The sequence below is a fragment of the Numenius arquata genome, chromosome 2 (assembly GCF_964106895.1).
Source record: "Numenius arquata chromosome 2, bNumArq3.hap1.1, whole genome shotgun sequence".
In the NCBI taxonomy this organism is placed as follows: domain Eukaryota; kingdom Metazoa; phylum Chordata; class Aves; order Charadriiformes; family Scolopacidae; genus Numenius; species Numenius arquata.
Genome location: NC_133577.1, coordinates 37,300,154 through 37,317,218, shown reverse-complemented (window position 1 = coordinate 37,317,218; position 17,065 = coordinate 37,300,154). Strand labels below are relative to the sequence as shown.

The window sequence follows — 17,065 nt, the reverse complement described above, 5'->3', positions numbered from 1 at the left end:
TACTTTTATTAGGGGTCCTTCTGTATTTGTTGTTTTCTCCTGATGGTTCAGCTGTGATGACCAATTCATTATGAGAACTTCTGCTTTTGTTGAAAAAGCACTTGCGGTTTCAGAGAAAAGTTACAGATTTGACTGGGGTACAACTGAAAAGCTCAGGAGCTTGTTAGTGAAGAGAGTCAAAGGAGCAACTCTTTGAAAACTGGTTTGATAATTTCCCCTTCGTCAGTTTGATTGTAAGTGTAAATAAAACTGCAAATAGAAACAGGAGAGTAAGTCTTTGGGGGAACCCAATAAAACCAACTATATTCTTTCCTCAACTAAACCATGATAAATGCAGGTTCATTCCATGGAAATCAGGACAGAGAGTAGTTTTCAGAGTGTCAAACCCAAGGTGTCCCCAGGGTATTAGCTATACAGTTCCGTGGAGGCAAGGGAAAAGCTGACTCAACGCCTTGGCGTTCAAACCATACACAAAATAGCTCCATCTTCTGTGTCTTCCTTGCTGGAGGGGGATCTGGGAGATGAATGCCATGCTCCTGCTCTGTTTGTTTTACAGTATTTACATGTCTGTCTTGTAAAGACATGCTCGTGTCTGGAGGGCTGGGCCAAGGCTGTCCTTCCAGGGAGTACACAAACCTGAGGATGTGTCTCTTAAAAGCAGCAATGCCAGGAATCAGATGTGGTGGTGGCAGATAAAGCCTTTCCAAGGGAGTTAGTTACGTGGCATAAAACTTGGGCACTGCCACCGATGGCAGTGACGTGCTGCAAGACGCGACCGTTCCTTTTGCAAACCCTCCCGGCTTTTCAAGGTTTATGACAGCTTAGCAGTCGCTTTGTAGTCATTTTCCATACTGCTCTCTGCAACATTACAGGCTGTCACTGCAGTTTAAAAGCTAGCAAAAGGCATCTAAGAGTGTTGTGGCTGACTTGGAAAACAGCAATGTTTCCTTCTTTCCCCAGAAGATATGATATCTTTGATTTTGAATGTATATAGAGGATTTTTTTCTTTTTTTTACTAACCATGTTTCCTGTAAAGCTGTGTGTGATGGTATTTCAAATTGAATTTGGGAAAAAAGAACCCTTTTCCTCCACCCACTCAGAGAAAATCATCTGCACAGTTCGGTGACCTATTTTCATTTATTCAGGAACTTGTGAGAACTTCTGCCTCGCCTGAGTACTCAGAGAGGCTCTGAAAAAAAGGTCTAGTTTTTGAGATCATAGCTTGCTTTGTGTAAAATCCTACTTATTTTGTGGATTAGTCACCCAAGTAACCTAATCCATACGCTGAAGTTCTCATACAATTGAGAAACACTAAGTAGAAGAGCTGATTTTTTTCTTTTAACTGCCCTTAATTTCTCACCTTGCATTTTTATTTTATTAAATGCAATACCCAAAGTAGCGATTTAACCCTTTTATGTATATTTTTTGAATGTGCACATACTTTTAAACCTGATGGTGCCAACCACTACCCCCCTCACATGCATTTGATTTTGAATGATAGTAGTTGGGGGTGTCTGCGTGTAGTGGACAGCCTGAGAACTTTGTCAACCGTGGTTTTCCAGCTGAGAGCTTCTAAAAGAGATACTATGCAATAGGCCTGGGAAAATTTGCAACACATGTAATGACATCTCTAGGAATTTTTATTCCTTTAGTAGTAGAAGGCAGTTTATTCTGAACATGGAAATATTTCAGAAGGTGATCAGAAGTCCTCTACAGCTCCTAATGTGTTTGGAAGTTCAGAATTTCTCATATTGTGACTTTAATTCTGTTAGCCTAAGGACTAGAGCTGACAGCTGTCCTGCACATGCAAGCATAAGGCTAAGGCGACCTGAATTTTAAATATTTGGTTTTTTCTTAACCAAGAATAACAGAGTTGATTGGATACCATCCAGAGGAGCTGCTGGGCCGTTCGGCGTACGAATTCTACCATGCCTTGGACTCAGAGAGTATGACCAAAAGTCACCAGAACTGTAAGTCACATTCTTATTTTTCTTCATAGTCTGCACATAAAGCACAGCTTGCAGGTACCTCAATAAGTAGATAAAAATACAAACGCACCTTGTCTGTAGCTATTCTCTGAGAACAGTATTTACACTATGCAAGAAAGCTTACGGGTTACTGTGGTTGTCTAGCTGAAACCTGCTGATGATCTTTCCCGAGGGTTTGATTTTTGCCATAATTAAAACTAAACTTGAACGGTAGAGAGGAGAATCACTGTCTCTCTAAGGGATAATACAAGGATCAGCTGAAAATTTTAAAAGCTGAGTTAGGAAGTACTAGCCTGGTGAGAAGTGCATTCACTGGCGGTATTATCCTTCTGGTGTGCTGTTGGGCTCAGCAGGAAAAGCAGCTGTAAAGGGCAATAGGAATATTGCAGTGTATTTTTGAATGTCTGTCTTCTGCTACCAAATAACAACTATCTTCACCACCCAAAACAGATGTGTGAGGAGACTTTCTAAAAAGGATATTCGTTATACAAATAATATATACTGCCAGGAACAGCTTCTTCTTGTTATTCTTATGCCTATGTGAACTGCCAGTTTTAGCTGGTTTTAATGTAAAGTACCCAAATTCTTCTGGGAGCAGAGATCAGAGCCAAGATCTGCTCCCTCTCTTCAGCAGACCACACAGTTATGCTTCCTCTCTCTCACACATAGGGTGCTTTAAAACTATTGGATTTAAATCTTCAGTCTCTGTCCTTAGGGGCGGCGCTGTGGCTGGAGACAGCACGGTGCACTAATGTACAAATGACATTTCCCACCCTTGGCTGCTACAGCCTCTGAACGAGTGTATGGGAGAGTTCTCAACAACACATCACTACAATTGCTGCTGCTGCTCTTTTTATAAAAACAAAGCAAAGCTGCTAGACTGGAGTCCACAAGCTAAAAACACTCCCACCTTGTAGTTACTATGATCAAAGTCTCTATCCTCAGGAAAAAGGACCATGACTTAAGTCATGTCTGTGGGGAATTGCCCACCGAATAGACTTACAGAAAGTATTTCTGTACTTCCCAGAGAAAAGTAGCAGCAAAGAATAACTGTCTGACCTTAAGGGGAAAAGGGAATATGCGTTAGCTCTAATGGCAAGGATTCAGGACAGCTTTGAGTTGAAATGTTACTTGAAAGAATGTTTGGCAGTGATTAAAGTTGTGTGCTCTAAAGCAGTGTTGGTATGAATCATCCTGTTTCCAGAGCTGCTTTAAAAAAAAAAAAAAAGAAATCACGCTATACTTGCTGAGAGTTGTCTGGGAATGTATTTGTTAAAATTGTTTCTTAGATAATGTCTTCATGCTTTTAACAGTGAAAAGGAGTTAGTGACGTTCACAGATAGAATGTCCATACCCTGTGCTGGAGAGTCATCCTGAGAAATCAGTGGGTCTGTTGCTTTTGAATTATTGTGTTGCATTTCTAAGAATGCGACAGCACCAGGGAGGGAATGAAATGAGAGCTGGCAGTCGCTTTGGTAACAGGAGTGAGAGTGTGAGCCCTTGTTGGTTATCCCTATATATTTAGTTAAATGAGACCACTGAGTTGGGAAGTGTCTGTGTAAAGATTTCTGGAGAGTTTCTAGTACCCATCTTGACCCCACGTTGATGGAGGTTGTTCCTCACTCTAGCAATTCCATTCACCTCACGTAGTACAGAGTTTATGTCTAGATGCCACTTGTGCCTACCAAAAAGGGCCATGTGCTACAAGCTTTTGCTGTTGGGCATGAGGACTGATCGAGAAGCAGGATGAAGGTCATGGAAAGTCTAGAGGGGTGAGTTATACCTGCAATAGTGCTGAAGGCACTGAGCACTGCACAGGTTCTAAATATTTGGGATCAAACTGTTAAATAGGGTTTATGATAGCACAAGATTGACACAAGTGATCTTCACTGTTGGAAGCACGGGACCAAAGCCTGTACTGTGATAAATGCTGTTGCCCACAACAGAACCATCACTTCACAGCGCCAGCAAACTGGACCCCTTTAGTTTTTCTAGGATAAACACTTCCCATGTCTTCCGGGACAGTTGGGCCTCTTACCAACTCAAAGTGCCAACTTTGTCACAGAGGCAAAGTGACCGCAAGCTGTGACTTGAGAAAACACACATAAGCCCTCCGAATAGGAAACCCCTAGGTTTCATAATGTGTGCTACTGAGATGTTGTCTAATGCACAGAGTAACCAAGCTGGTATATAGCTTATACACAACATATACTAGTTCTTCCTAGCACGTAGCTATACAGAACTTACTAGTTCTTCCTGGCCATGTTAATTTACACATGGAAATACCCACCTCAAAATTAATGTTCAGCACACTTGTATTTATTAAACAAAAATTTTTATTAGAAACATGCTATGTATAGAGTATATATTCATGCAGTAATAGAGTCATCAATTCTGACCATGCCAACCATTTAGTGTTGTAAAGATGCATAGGAAATACTAGAGGAAGGAGACTTAGGTTTGAAGAGAGAGGGAGAGAAACCTCAAATGGGTCTCTTGGATAGAAGCAGAAGTCCTTCCCTTTCCTTCCTTCTAATTTAGTGATAAATCATGCTTATTGCAGTTTTACTGTGCTGCAGTTAGTATTTTTTTGGTTTTGTTTTTTTTTGTCTTGAGGTGAAATAACAACCTCACATTCAAGCAAGCCACAACAGTGTTTGTGTTCTTGGCTGGAAGTATAGCTGCATATAGAGTATGAAAGTCTTAATTAGTCACCGTGAAATGGAAGATTAGAATGCATTTGGCAGTATTTAGCATACCCAGTTTTTCACATGTTATGCAAGCAAGATGAAAATCTCCGTCTTGTTACATAAATCTACACAAAAGATTGACTGCAGAGCTATATTTTCCAATTCGGTGATTAATAATCTATAATCGTTACCAGTTAGCGTCTGGCCTTGTTGCTGTTAAAGCCAATGGGAATTTTGCTATTGACTTCAGTGCTTTCAGTGCTGAATGTCACCATCTGGGACCTGCTAGTTGGTAGTACGTAGCAGAAGTCTGACAAGGGTTCCAAGTGAATCATATTCCTCAAGTGTCTCTCAGCAATTAAAAAACAAATTTTGTGTTCAAATTCATCCCTGCCTTCCCCCATTCTCCACACAAAGATAAGGAATATAGTTGGAGCCTATTCCATTGAGATGTCACTAGTTCTGTAACTAGTACAGTAGTTACTGGTTCTGTAACTAGATACAGGTAATGTATGCTTTAAAAAAAGAGAAGTGAGAAGTTCACTCTGAAGGCAGAACCTTAAATGTAGCATTGATAATAAAGTCAGCAGTTACAAGTGTATTAGTAATTTATGAGATTACCCCACAGAGGGATTCTGCTGTACTTTATTATATCCGAACACGACATGCTTTGAATAATAATAATAAAAAAGATTAAAGCGGTAAAAAGCTTCTTTGTAATGTAACAGGCGCCTACACTGTGACTCTTATTGATGAGCTGATGATTAGGAAGCAGTGTAATTATGTTTCACAAGCAGAGCAGAACAGTCCAGTCACTAAAACACTGAAATGAAAGCCTTTTGATTTTGTTCCACCAAAAGTATTTAATCAATAAAAGTAATGTTCTACTTTGTCTAAATAAATTAAATGAAGGATGATTAAATATTCCTAGGAAGAAAACAAACTTCAGAGACAGGAGGATAAACACAGCAACAATTATCTGCAAAACAGTTGTTGCATTTCACAGGCCTGGATTTGTACGTTTGTATGGTGGCGATCCAGGAGAGACTGACAATAAGTAGCTTATGTTAGTGGCCACATTCACAAGGAATTTTTCTGTACAAAGACTTCAGAATCAAGTTTCCAGCCTTACTGAGTCAAATTGCATTATTTTTAGGGCATTAGTTTGATCGCATACTGTCTCCGAGCATAAAAGCTGTTTAAAAGGAAAGATTGCCAATGTGGTCAAAGGTGTAGCTGAGCCAGTTCCCACCTTTGCTTCTCAGTGTAATTACATCTGCTTTACAAATACCAACTCTTACTAGTAGGAGTACTGCTTGCATACTCCAGCCCTAATTTTATTGCCATTGATCAACAATATTTTTCCTCAACTGACAACTGTGAATTACACGACAATATTCACTGCTTTTAGGAAAGGATTTACAACAGACAGGACACCATAAAAATTTACATCTCAGAAGTCCAGGGCTCCGTACTGAGAACTCCTTCTCTTCAAATATTACAAAATATTGGGTGGGGAGGGAGGAGGGAGGGATTTCACCCTTAAGACATCTAGATGAAGCTTTAAATCCAAGTTGTGCTATTGTCAGTTTATTGCTTGAGAAACACAGGTCAGTTCAAAAAAACATTTCAAGTTAAATAAACATTATTTGATTTGTCACATGGGTCTTGGTTCCTTCTAGGCTGCTAATTTTAAGCTATTGAAGAGGAACAACAGAGTCCAAGCAGAGAGAGAAATACAGTAGTTCAGCTTCATTTTTTTTCTCCTAGGCAAAACAGTCTCATTTACGGTTCTTAATCACAGAATTGTCAAGAGTTGGAAGGGACCTCTAGAGATCATCTAGTCCAACTCCCCTGCCAAAGCAGGATTGCCCAGAGCGCATTACTCAGGACTGCATCCAGGCGGGTCTTGAAAATCTCCAGAGTTGGGGACTCCACGACCTCCCTGGGCAGCCTGTTCCAGTGCTCTGTCACCCTCACCGTAAAGAAGTTTCTCCTCGTATTTGAGTGGAACTTCCTATGTTCCAGCTTGTGCCCGTTGCCCCTCGTCCTATCACTGGAAACCACTAATTTTGACACTTTTAATTTTAAGACTGATATTACTTCTTCAGCCTCTTAAGAACAATGCTGTGCTAGTGCCACCTTCACTTTATTTGTGATGTTAATATCTCCAGCTCCTAACTCTAAGGTATAAAAAGAGAATAGGTATAGATTTAAACCGTGAGATTTTTTTTATTTTTTGTGAGTATAGCTTTTAAATCATTTGACTCTTAGGCTTATCCATCACCTAAATAAATCCACTTTTCTGCAGATCAGCTTGGGAGCCTAAACTGAGGCACTTCCAGAACAGAGACTTTCAAGAAACATGCAGGCAATGGGCATTAGAATAAAGGGGGGCAATTAGGATCTTAAATTAAATGCAAAAAAAATCCCACACTGAATACTTAGACCATCTAAAGAACCCAAATGCCAGGCGTCTTGAGACCTCAAATTAAAATCCCCTTTTATATTTATAATGGCCAAATTTTCCAAAAGTTAAGCATCCTTGCTAACAAATGTCTTAGTGTAGTTTTGCATAATGAAAACTCAAAAGCGGGTTTATTTAAAACAAGTGTTACATATTGCGCGTTCCTGTCCTGCTGTATTATTTATATCTCTCTGCCCCCTTTTCTCAGTGTGTACAAAAGGTCAAGTCGTGACGGGGCAGTACCGGATGCTTGCCAAGCACGGTGGATACGTATGGCTGGAGACTCAAGGAACGGTGATTTACAATACGCGCAACCTACAGCCTCAGTGCATCGTCTGTGTCAACTACGTGCTGAGGTAAGTTGTACGGGACAGAAAAACTACATATGCATTCATCTGCTGGAAGAAATGCAATAATTAGAGGAACTTTTGAAGGGTCTATTTATTCAGTGTTGTTATTCTGAAATCAGTTTAGTCATGTTTGTTCAGTCTTGTTTACCGATGTTAGACATTGATGAAAAATGTGGCATGCCCATTCCCATACATGTTGTCGAAATACACCACAGCCTTTCTCTTCTGCAGCAGGGCTGCTCTGCTGATACAACAGGGTATAAAGCCTGCACTGAAGATTTTATTGTGTAACACAACTGTTAATGTGTTTTGTTTTTCTGATGCTGTGACAGAGAGATAAAATTAAGTATGTTGCTAGGAGAAGCTGTTTTCCATCTGAAAAATCAGGACCAATCAGGAGTCTTGCCTCTGTTTGGCAAAACTCAAGTATTTTTGGTCCTAGATGGGGCCAAAATAGGAAATACTTATTTGAGTGATAGTCTAGGTCATTATAGCCTCGACTACGTCCCTTTAAAAAGGAGAGCAACAAAGCCCCGAGTATTCCCACAGAAGTCCTGACCACACTCTCTGCGTCATCTGAGATGGTGGTGCTCAGCAACGCTGGAACCGTGCCTCGCCTGTCGAGAGCCTGGCATGTGACTGAAAGAGGCCAAAACACTTGTATGGTCCCCGGCTTTAGAGAATTTGTGCTGCCTACATTACCCATGTCTTCGTTCTTTTTAAGAGGGCAAAATACCTAAAACCTATTTTCTTGTTAGTGAAATTGAGAAGAACGATGTTGTGTTCTCCATGGACCAAACGGAATCGCTCTTCAAGCCTCACCTGCTGACGATGAGCACCACCTACGACAGCGGCATCCCTGGCACAGAGAAGAGTGACTTCTTGTTTACTAAGTTAAAGGAGGAACCAGAGGAACTTGCTCAGCTGGCACCAACACCTGGTGATGCCATTATTTCCCTGGATTTTGGTTAGTATTTGTATGAATAATTTCTGTGCAACAAAGAACCACATATGAGCCTACATTTAGAAACTTAACAGACAAGGTCTGTTTACTGCGTGTACAAATCAGGAGTAATGGCTATAAGAGCCCACGTGCTCACACCAGTGGAAAATTTCTGTGAGTGAGAGCAGAATCAGGCTTTCTTGCTGACTAAACAACATGCATTAAGTCTATGCCAACTTATTGTCATGGCAACTAGGAGCAGTGTTTACTTTCAATGAATAGCTGCAATTATATCATAACACAGCACAACCTAAAAGCATCCATTAATATTGTTAAAACTCTATGCAGGGACGCAGAAGTTTGAGGAAGCTCCTGCCTTCACCAGTGCTGTTTTGACACCAAACAAAGCCTGGCCAGCAGAAGTGAAAAGCCACGCTGCTCAAGGTGAAACACTGACGATACCATCCTTTACAATGCCTCAGATTGCACCTGGCAGCAGTACTCCAAGTGCAAGCAGCAACAGTAGTTGCTCCACGGTAAGAAGAGCTTTAAGAGAAAATGCATGTTATGTTTTGTCCCATCAACATGTGTCCCATCAATATGTTTTCATGTAGAAGTCCTGTCTCATTGCTTATTAACAAGGCCCAGTGTATCTATACCCCTCCTGTATTATCCTGTGTATCTTAAGAATCAATAGCAAAAACATAATGGGAACGGCATCCTGCCTTTACACTGCAATCCTCATTTTCTCCCAGCTGTCCCTCAATAATTACTATAACCTATAAACAACTAGTAGAACATGCTACCACCTTTCATGGAGTTAGTCTTAAATAAAGAGCCAATGTAAAATAGCAACATTTCCGCAGACCCATAGGGCCTCTTTTTGTTGTTAACTAGAAGCTATGGTTTCTGGTCCAGAAATTTTACCCAACTCGGGCTTTTGAGAGGACCTTCAGGGAGTTCCTCATGGGAAGAATGAATGTGCTTTCAGGGCATTGTCCCTAAGAGCTGGAGCCATTCTTAGCCAGCCTTTACAGGAGGATGTCCAATTTTAATAAAGACATTGAGGTAGTGCTAAGTGTCTCCCTTCTTGACACAAGTATTTAATAGTGTCGCTGGTCTCGGTTGCTAAAAAACATTTAAACTAAGAAAACAACTAGGTTCCTGTACTGGATGTCTTTGTTAATCAGTATAGCTCTCAAACTTTGTAGTGAGAAATAATCTTGTGTTGGAGAAGAGCATATGGTAGAAGTGGACAGTTTTGGGTTCTGAGGACACTGTACATACAGCCTGGTACAATAGGAAAGGTCTGTTACTGAATAGCACAGATAAACTGCACGATGCTAAGACAATACTGTAATTGTCTTGCTGCTTATAGCAAATTGTTATTTCTGTGCAGCCAAGCAGCCCAGAAGATTATTACAGTTCTGTGGATGAAGATCTTAAGATTGAGGTGATTGAAAAACTCTTTGCCATGGACACAGAATCAAAAAATCAATGCAACTCCCAGGTAAGGAACTAATATCTCTTCAAAAGCCATAAAATTCAATCCCCTGCTAGCAGGTGGTACAGAGGCATGCTATATGTGCAGCTACAGTAACATACATGGAAACTGCATTTGCACATATACACCAAAACTTTGATGCACAACACTAGCAATAACGTACACTTTCAAAAGCTGGGGTGTAAATTTCTATCCCTAACTGCCTGAAGCAAGTGCCTTAGGATGTCACCATGGTGGCACTGCTAAGAAGAAAGAAGCAGCAGAGAGCTTTCAGAATTTGGAAGCTTCTGAAGACTGGATAAGGAATATAAACAGCAGATTTTCTTTCTTTTTTTTTTTTTTTTTTTCATCTGGCCTAATGACTAGCAAGTAAACATCCTTTCTAGAACAAAATATAAATAAACTAATTCTTGCAAAACCTCAAAGTGAGAAAGAAATGCCCTGTGTAGCACATGCCTCCTTCAACTACAAAATGAAAACTGTCATTTTTGGATATATTCCACTTGTCTTACCTCTTGGAGGATTTCAAAGAGATGTGACAATTGCTTGCACATAAAGTAACAAAGGTTGAACTACATGCCACATGGTGTAGAGTCTTGGCAGACAAGTTATTCAAAGCTTAATGAAATACAAAATCTAGTTCAGATCACAGTGATGTTGCAGGCTCCATGCAAGCCGCTTTAGCAAATACTGCTTATCTGGAAGTCTATTGTCTTCAGTTGTTGTCTTACTTTGCTAATGATGATATGATGAAACATATATGCTAGTCATAGAAATAAGACCTTTAAATAGGAGGTAGCCAGTTTCATGTAGGTAAATTTGGCAATGATTTTTTAGTTTCACATCTACTAGTATTTCATATCACACTAACTGCCACAACTATTATTACCTTTTAGTTTCTTTATCAACTTAATTTATTTTTGTGCAGACTGACTTCAATGAACTGGACCTTGAAACCTTGGCTCCTTACATTCCTATGGATGGAGAAGATTTCCAGCTCAGCCCAATCTGCCAAGAAGAACGTCCTCTCTCTGAAAGTGCACAAAATACCCAGCAGAGTCTAAGTAGCATGAGTACCATCTTCCAACCCCTTGCTTCTGCTTCACAGAATCAGTTCCTCCCTGAGAAATATTGCCCACAGCTATCAAATAAAAACATTAACCCTGGTCACGGGTCCCTGTCATCAGTGTTCTTCAACAATATGAGTAGGTCATCACTGCCACCGTACCATGACCAAGCCAGCACTCCCCTGTCTTCGATGGGAGGAAGACCAAACACTCAGTGGCCACCTGATCCCCCGTTAGAATATGTTCCTGCTAAATGGAGACTCATGGATAAATACTCAGGATCCCTATCAAGTTCCCCTTCAGGGCCACCAGTACACCCTCCCAGCATGCCCATATACAAAAAAAGGTAAGAGTTTTTGGGGTATAACTATGTATTTTACTCAGAAAATATTGGGGGGGGCCATAATATTGAAAAATTATTTTTTCTCAATTCAGCTGGAGTAGTTGTTTTGATAGCCATCAGACTGCACCGTCGGGGAAACGAGCCTGGTGCTCTCCCAGCAGCAGTCAGTCTAGGGGAATCAGAAGTGGGCTAATTTTTTGCTGCCAGTATGGATGCATGAATGGATTTCCTGCTGGTCACTTAAAGATTACCCAAGTAATTTTGCAAAGCCTGCTTAACTTTATGCAGTCAGAAAAAATTCTGAAAAGGCATACTGGTCCAGCAGTAAGCCAGGACCCATGCATACCTTCTTATTTTCCACATATTTTTTGCACAACAGAAAATAGGGGAAAGGGAGGGATTTACAGTACTTTTATTGTTGGCATACATAAATAATAATATAACTAAGATTTGAAATTACAGGCTTTTTTTTTCTACAGCCCTTCTTTGCCTTGGTCACTTCCTTACATGTGACCAGTATAGGATGAGATGTAGATCAGAGGCTACAGTCCTAGAAGTTTCTCTGTAGGTCTTGGGTAGCATGTTGAGTGTGGATCCTCGGCATTGGTCATACTCAAGCATTCAGGAAGTACATAAGATTGTAATGGTCATTTTAAAATGTGAAGCTGTGTAGCTTACCTGCAGTTTGCTTTCTGGGATTTCTTGTTGTTGGCAGAAATACCAGTGTCTGAATATGCATCTGGAAAGAGAGGGTTTGTCCCCAAACAGCAACCTGTGTGTTTGTGTTTAGTATGCAAAGCAAGGGGACAGGCAGGGCTCTCAAAATGCTATCCTTAAAAATCACATGACTTTCTTTTCCACAGTATTTTTATGTCTGTCTGGAGATTCCTAGAGGCTGTTTATGCTAGACTTTCATTAGTCTTTGATCCCAAAAGTCAAGTTTCCAAAGCTTGTGGGATGACTAACAAAAGGAAATAAAAACCTTTGACGTTTGAGGTCTGTCCACTGTCATGTGTCAAAGACACCTTAAAATGTCTTTAAATGAAAGAAGAATCTGTATAAATGAACAAGATGCTTTAGATTTGCCTCCCTGCTCACTCACCCAGAGATCTTTTCTCCACAGACCCCTGGATGCTTTTGGGCAACGAGGCATAGATGTAAACCCAGCAAGAATTGCGCTGTCTAACAGTTTGAAACTGAAACGACAACTGGATTATGAAGAACAAGCATTGCAACACCTGAGTGGGGTAATCAGAAGAAATGCATCCCCTTTACTAATTTGGACTCACCACAGTCATCGGTGTAATTATTTGTGTTGCTCTTCTTCACATTCTAGGGAGATGCGTCGGTCATTAACCCATCTCACCTAATGTGGAAGAGAATGAAATTTCTCAAAGGGGAAACCTGTTCCTTGGTTACAGAAAAAAAGTCTCTCAGCACAAGTGTTCTTACTGGTAAGACAAAAGAAAGTGGTTTTGTGTTGAAACACAATTTTAAGACAGGTTGAACAGAAACAGAAACAAAAACTCTTTCAAAAGGAAACGTAAATAAGCTCTGTAAATATTACACTAAGCTAAAATTAAAGATCAGGTTGTATCACTAAGAGCTGGGCAATTTAAAGTACATTTAACAACTGCCAGGTTGATGGTTTCATGTATGTTCACACCCTTGCTTTTGGAGGTAACAGAGATCAGCTTAATGGAGATGGGTTTACCTCATGCTGATGCAAGGTGTGGACATCTCAGAGCTAGAACTGACACTTTTTCTCTACAACATTGTGTTTCCTCACGCAAGCTTATCCTCGGTGCAATACTGGTTCTAGATCTAGTGCTGTTTCTGGACTTCCTTTGTGACAAGATGCAGGTATTCCTACGTCGTGTGAACATCACACCAAGGATCACTTAGCTTTGAATTAGGTACTATCTACTATAGTTATTACACAGGCCCAATTTAACTTTTTTTTTTTTCCTACTATGTAAATCAGATGAATTTCTCTGTAACTCAAGAGGTCTGAGCCAACCAATGAATCAACTGCAACAGCAGCAGCAACCCACCTGTGGCAGTCCTGGTGAGAATTTGAAAGCAGGAGCGTTTCCCCCTCCGTTTTACAGTTCCCATTATCAGGACTATCCTGTCCAGCCAGCTCATAAAGCATCAGGTAAGAGCTGTCAAATACAGAAATTGGGAAATGTTGTTATTTAGTTCCAATACTGATTCCATGAAAGAAAACACTTAAAAAATATAGAGGAGGAGGATAAACTAAGAACCAAATATGTATTGCCTCATAGAATGAAAAATTAGTTCTGTTGTGTAGTGTGAAACTTAAATGTGAAGAAAAAAGTATTTTGATACCTTTTTACCAGTCAGCCTCCATCCGTCCTCTTGTCTTGGGATGGAATTGATTAAACTGTACTAAATGACTTCACTGCAGCATTGATATGGGAGGTTTGTAGGCTAGAGTCTTAACACATGCCTTCTAAAAGTTAAAATAAGTAATTAAAGGGGATGTATATACGTATTATAACTGGTATAAACAGAAGAGGGAGGAAAGGAAAGAAGTCCAGAAGTCCTCTCTCTGGCCTCAGCACCATGACTGACTTCATTAATCTCTTCCAGGTATGACCAGTCGTCTGCTGGGGCCCTCCTTTGAACCCTACTTGTTGCCCGAGTTGACAAGATATGACTGTGAGGTGAACGTCCCTGTTTTGGGCAACTCAACGCTTCTGCAGGGCAGTGAACTGCTCAGAGCACTGGACCAGGCAACCTGAGCGATCCTGCAATATTCCGTGGCCTATACTGTTCAAAACAGCTTCAGTTTTTAAATATATTTTTGCAAGTAGACAATTTCTAATACCAATACACTTTTACAGGATTTTACTTAGATATTGAACCTGTTCACATTACCAAATAGTGGCCTTTTGAAGTTACTCACTTTATTATTCATATTAAAGAAATACATCTACTGTATTTTCTCTATTGCAATTAAAGTGTTGTTTAGAGAGTTTGATTACCCTCCCCTTATCTCATTACATGTAATTTATACTCTGAAATTTTCATGCTTATAAAAAGCTGTGGTATAAATGCCTCATCACGTGATACTTTGGCTGCAGTACTGCAAAGATTTATTTTTATTGCCAAAGATGAATAAAACAAATTTGATCTCCAACCACAGTTTTTTGTTGATCTGCCAAATTGAAATCCTTTCAGTCTTTCTGTTTTCCAGCATTTATCGTATTGTAACTTTAATAATTTTTGAAAAAGCATACTAAGGAAAAATCCCAGCCTTCCGCCTCCCCCGTTCCCTTCATTTTTTTTATACACTTTTTTGAAAGAAATGTGAATGGTGAACTGCAATGTTTGTGGGTATCTGTGAAAGTTGCACATTGTAAGCTTTTTTCCTCAGAAGCAAGTCACATTCTCAGTTACCTTAACCTGGCTTAGCTCTACAGCCAAGGGAGTCCTACAGATTTACCCCAGTGGAGGATTTAGACCTGTGTTTTCATTTGTGTTGCAGTTTCTTGTTTTGTAATAGTTTTTTTTTTTAAACACAAAACAGATTTTTTTAGATTTTTTTTTTTTTTAATTTCTCTCCAGTTCAGTTAGTCATCTTTTGGTACTTTTGCTGTATCTAGGACACCACAACTTTAAGAGCTGTTTCTGCTAGAACTATTAGTATTTGTTGTGGTGTTGCTGATATTTCAGGAATCTGACCAGCAGCCAGTACTAACACCTCTGATTAATGTCACCCTTTTCCATCTTACGTGCTAGCTAGCAATAGAATTGAAATACTGAGTCGTTAAAACTGAAAGTAAAAGTAGTATTTCCCAGCGTATTAGGCTAACTCAGCAATAAATAGACAAAAAGAATTAAGGATCGTGTAGTGAGATGAATAGCTGGCAGGCTATCACTTTTACTTGCCTTACATGAATCAGTAGCTGAAATGTCATTTTCAGATCTTCTTTCCAACTATCACTAGTCGTCATGCACATATTTTAAAAAATGTGGCTTTGAATGCTTTCAAAGGCAAAGGGATTTGAAAGCCTAAATTACACCATCTTTAAACAGCAAAAAATATTAAAGTAATAAAAGGCGGGTGAGCAGTTCTGACTTTAAAATACATACAGACCTAGATATATGTTGGGATATATCATCTTGTTTCCTCCACTGGTATAAATCATTGTAGCTTCATTGAAGAAAATGGAACTGTGGCAACGTACAAAAGGTAAAAATCTGGCCCAGAAACTCAGAACAAAGATATATTCTTTTGAGATTTCTGATTCTGCTGAAGCCTGGTTTATAAAATTGCTTTATATCATGCACTGACACTTGCAGAGAGGGAGCCTTGGGTTCATTGAGCACTTCAGAGTTCGCTGTGTTAAGTGACTCTTAACCACACCTACTCAGAAAAGCTAGAGATCTTTTGTTATTGGTACCTAACGTAAAAAATATGATAGGCCATATTGTAGGCAATCTTTCAAGAGTTTGTTACCAAAAATAATCCACACCTCAAATGAAGTTATTACCATGTGGAAAAAATATATTGTAAGCATCAAAATCTGATGAAAATTGGCAAGCCAGATTTGACAAATGTGCAGTGGCGAAGACTTAAAAGGCTTCAAGGATTAAAGACACTTGAATACTGCTCTCCTATTTCTTATTTGTGTAGTTTCAGCATTAAAAATTATATACCCTAACAGTTTACTAAAACACTCTGAAAAAATATTCCATGTCTTAATATTAATCATACTTTTTATCATAATTATTTCATAATCTATATTGCTGAATTCTTATTGACAATATTATAACTGTATGGGAACTTTAACTTGATAAGGAAATGTATTTTGACACTGATACCTTATTAAAGTATACTGATCTTAAATTCTTTGTGACTCGTTTGCTATGAATTTGTTATTTGTTGTATCATTGTAAAACAAAAGTATTTATTAAATTATTTATAGAAAATAAAGGTTTGCATTGATCTTTGAAGAATGAAAGAACAAACAAAAGTTACCCGTATTTGAGAGCTGGGAAGCAGCCTGCCACGTGTCCATACCACCAACTTTGTGTAGAGTTTACCCAGCTTTCCTCAAATGGAGAATTAACGCCCCGCAGATGGTCCTTCTGAAACATGTCCTATGGCTCAGACTGCCGCTTCCATTTCAAAAGTGTATTTCTGTGTGAGGAGCTGAGGGCACCTCTTGTAATACTACCCTTAAAAAAAAAAAAAAAAAAAAGAAAGAAAATTAAGTTGACAAAATGATATTTTAGAGGCTGAATCGCCACAGTTCCCCGCTTCAGTTTTTGTGACAGGACAGTAACATAAGCCATAGTATTCTCGCAGTACAGACAAGCCCACGAATAATGGGCTTTCCCTCATCCAAGCCTCCGCTTCACCCACCCAGTCCTTTACCCAGTGCCGTTTAACCTTAAACATGCCAATCCTTTCCCGTATAGAAATTGCCCATTTTGCCTGTGTAATAACACCGCCGTAGGAGGACCACCACATTCAGACATTCATTTTGAAACATGCACTTGGATTCAGATGGGACTGTGTGGAAGCTGTTGGTGCTTGACCCTTCTGAGGGCGGCCTTAAACACCTGCAGTGCCCACACAGGTGCCGTTGAGCTGCTCAAACAGCAGCGAATCTTCTGAATAATCTGCATAAATGAGTTATCAACGCCTCCTTTTCTAGATGGGATACTCAGCAGGCGT

General features: G+C 39.7%; 1 protein-coding gene across 2 annotated transcripts in view; it reads left to right on the top strand.

Moving 5' to 3' along the window:
• The window catches only part of EPAS1 (endothelial PAS domain protein 1), an 80,280-nt gene extending 63,723 nt beyond the window's left edge, over positions 1–16,557 (top strand). Inside the window, exons 7-16 of one of the 2 annotated variants that reach the window (XM_074168604.1) lie at positions 1,864–1,970; positions 7,354–7,501; positions 8,254–8,462; positions 8,787–8,974; positions 9,838–9,948; positions 10,871–11,355; positions 12,476–12,599; positions 12,689–12,806; positions 13,337–13,510; positions 13,969–16,557. In XM_074168604.1, coding sequence (XP_074024705.1) covers positions 1,864–1,970; positions 7,354–7,501; positions 8,254–8,462; positions 8,787–8,974; positions 9,838–9,948; positions 10,871–11,355; positions 12,476–12,599; positions 12,689–12,806; positions 13,337–13,510; positions 13,969–14,120 — 1,816 coding nt within the window. In that variant the 3' untranslated portion in view covers positions 14,121–16,557. Of the gene's footprint in view, positions 1–1,863; positions 1,971–7,353; positions 7,502–8,253; positions 8,463–8,774; positions 8,975–9,837; positions 9,949–10,870; positions 11,356–12,475; positions 12,600–12,688; positions 12,807–13,336; positions 13,511–13,968 lie in introns of both variants that reach the window. The other variant, XM_074168603.1, reaches the window with a different exon arrangement.
• Positions 16,558–17,065: the final 508 nt, after the last annotated feature.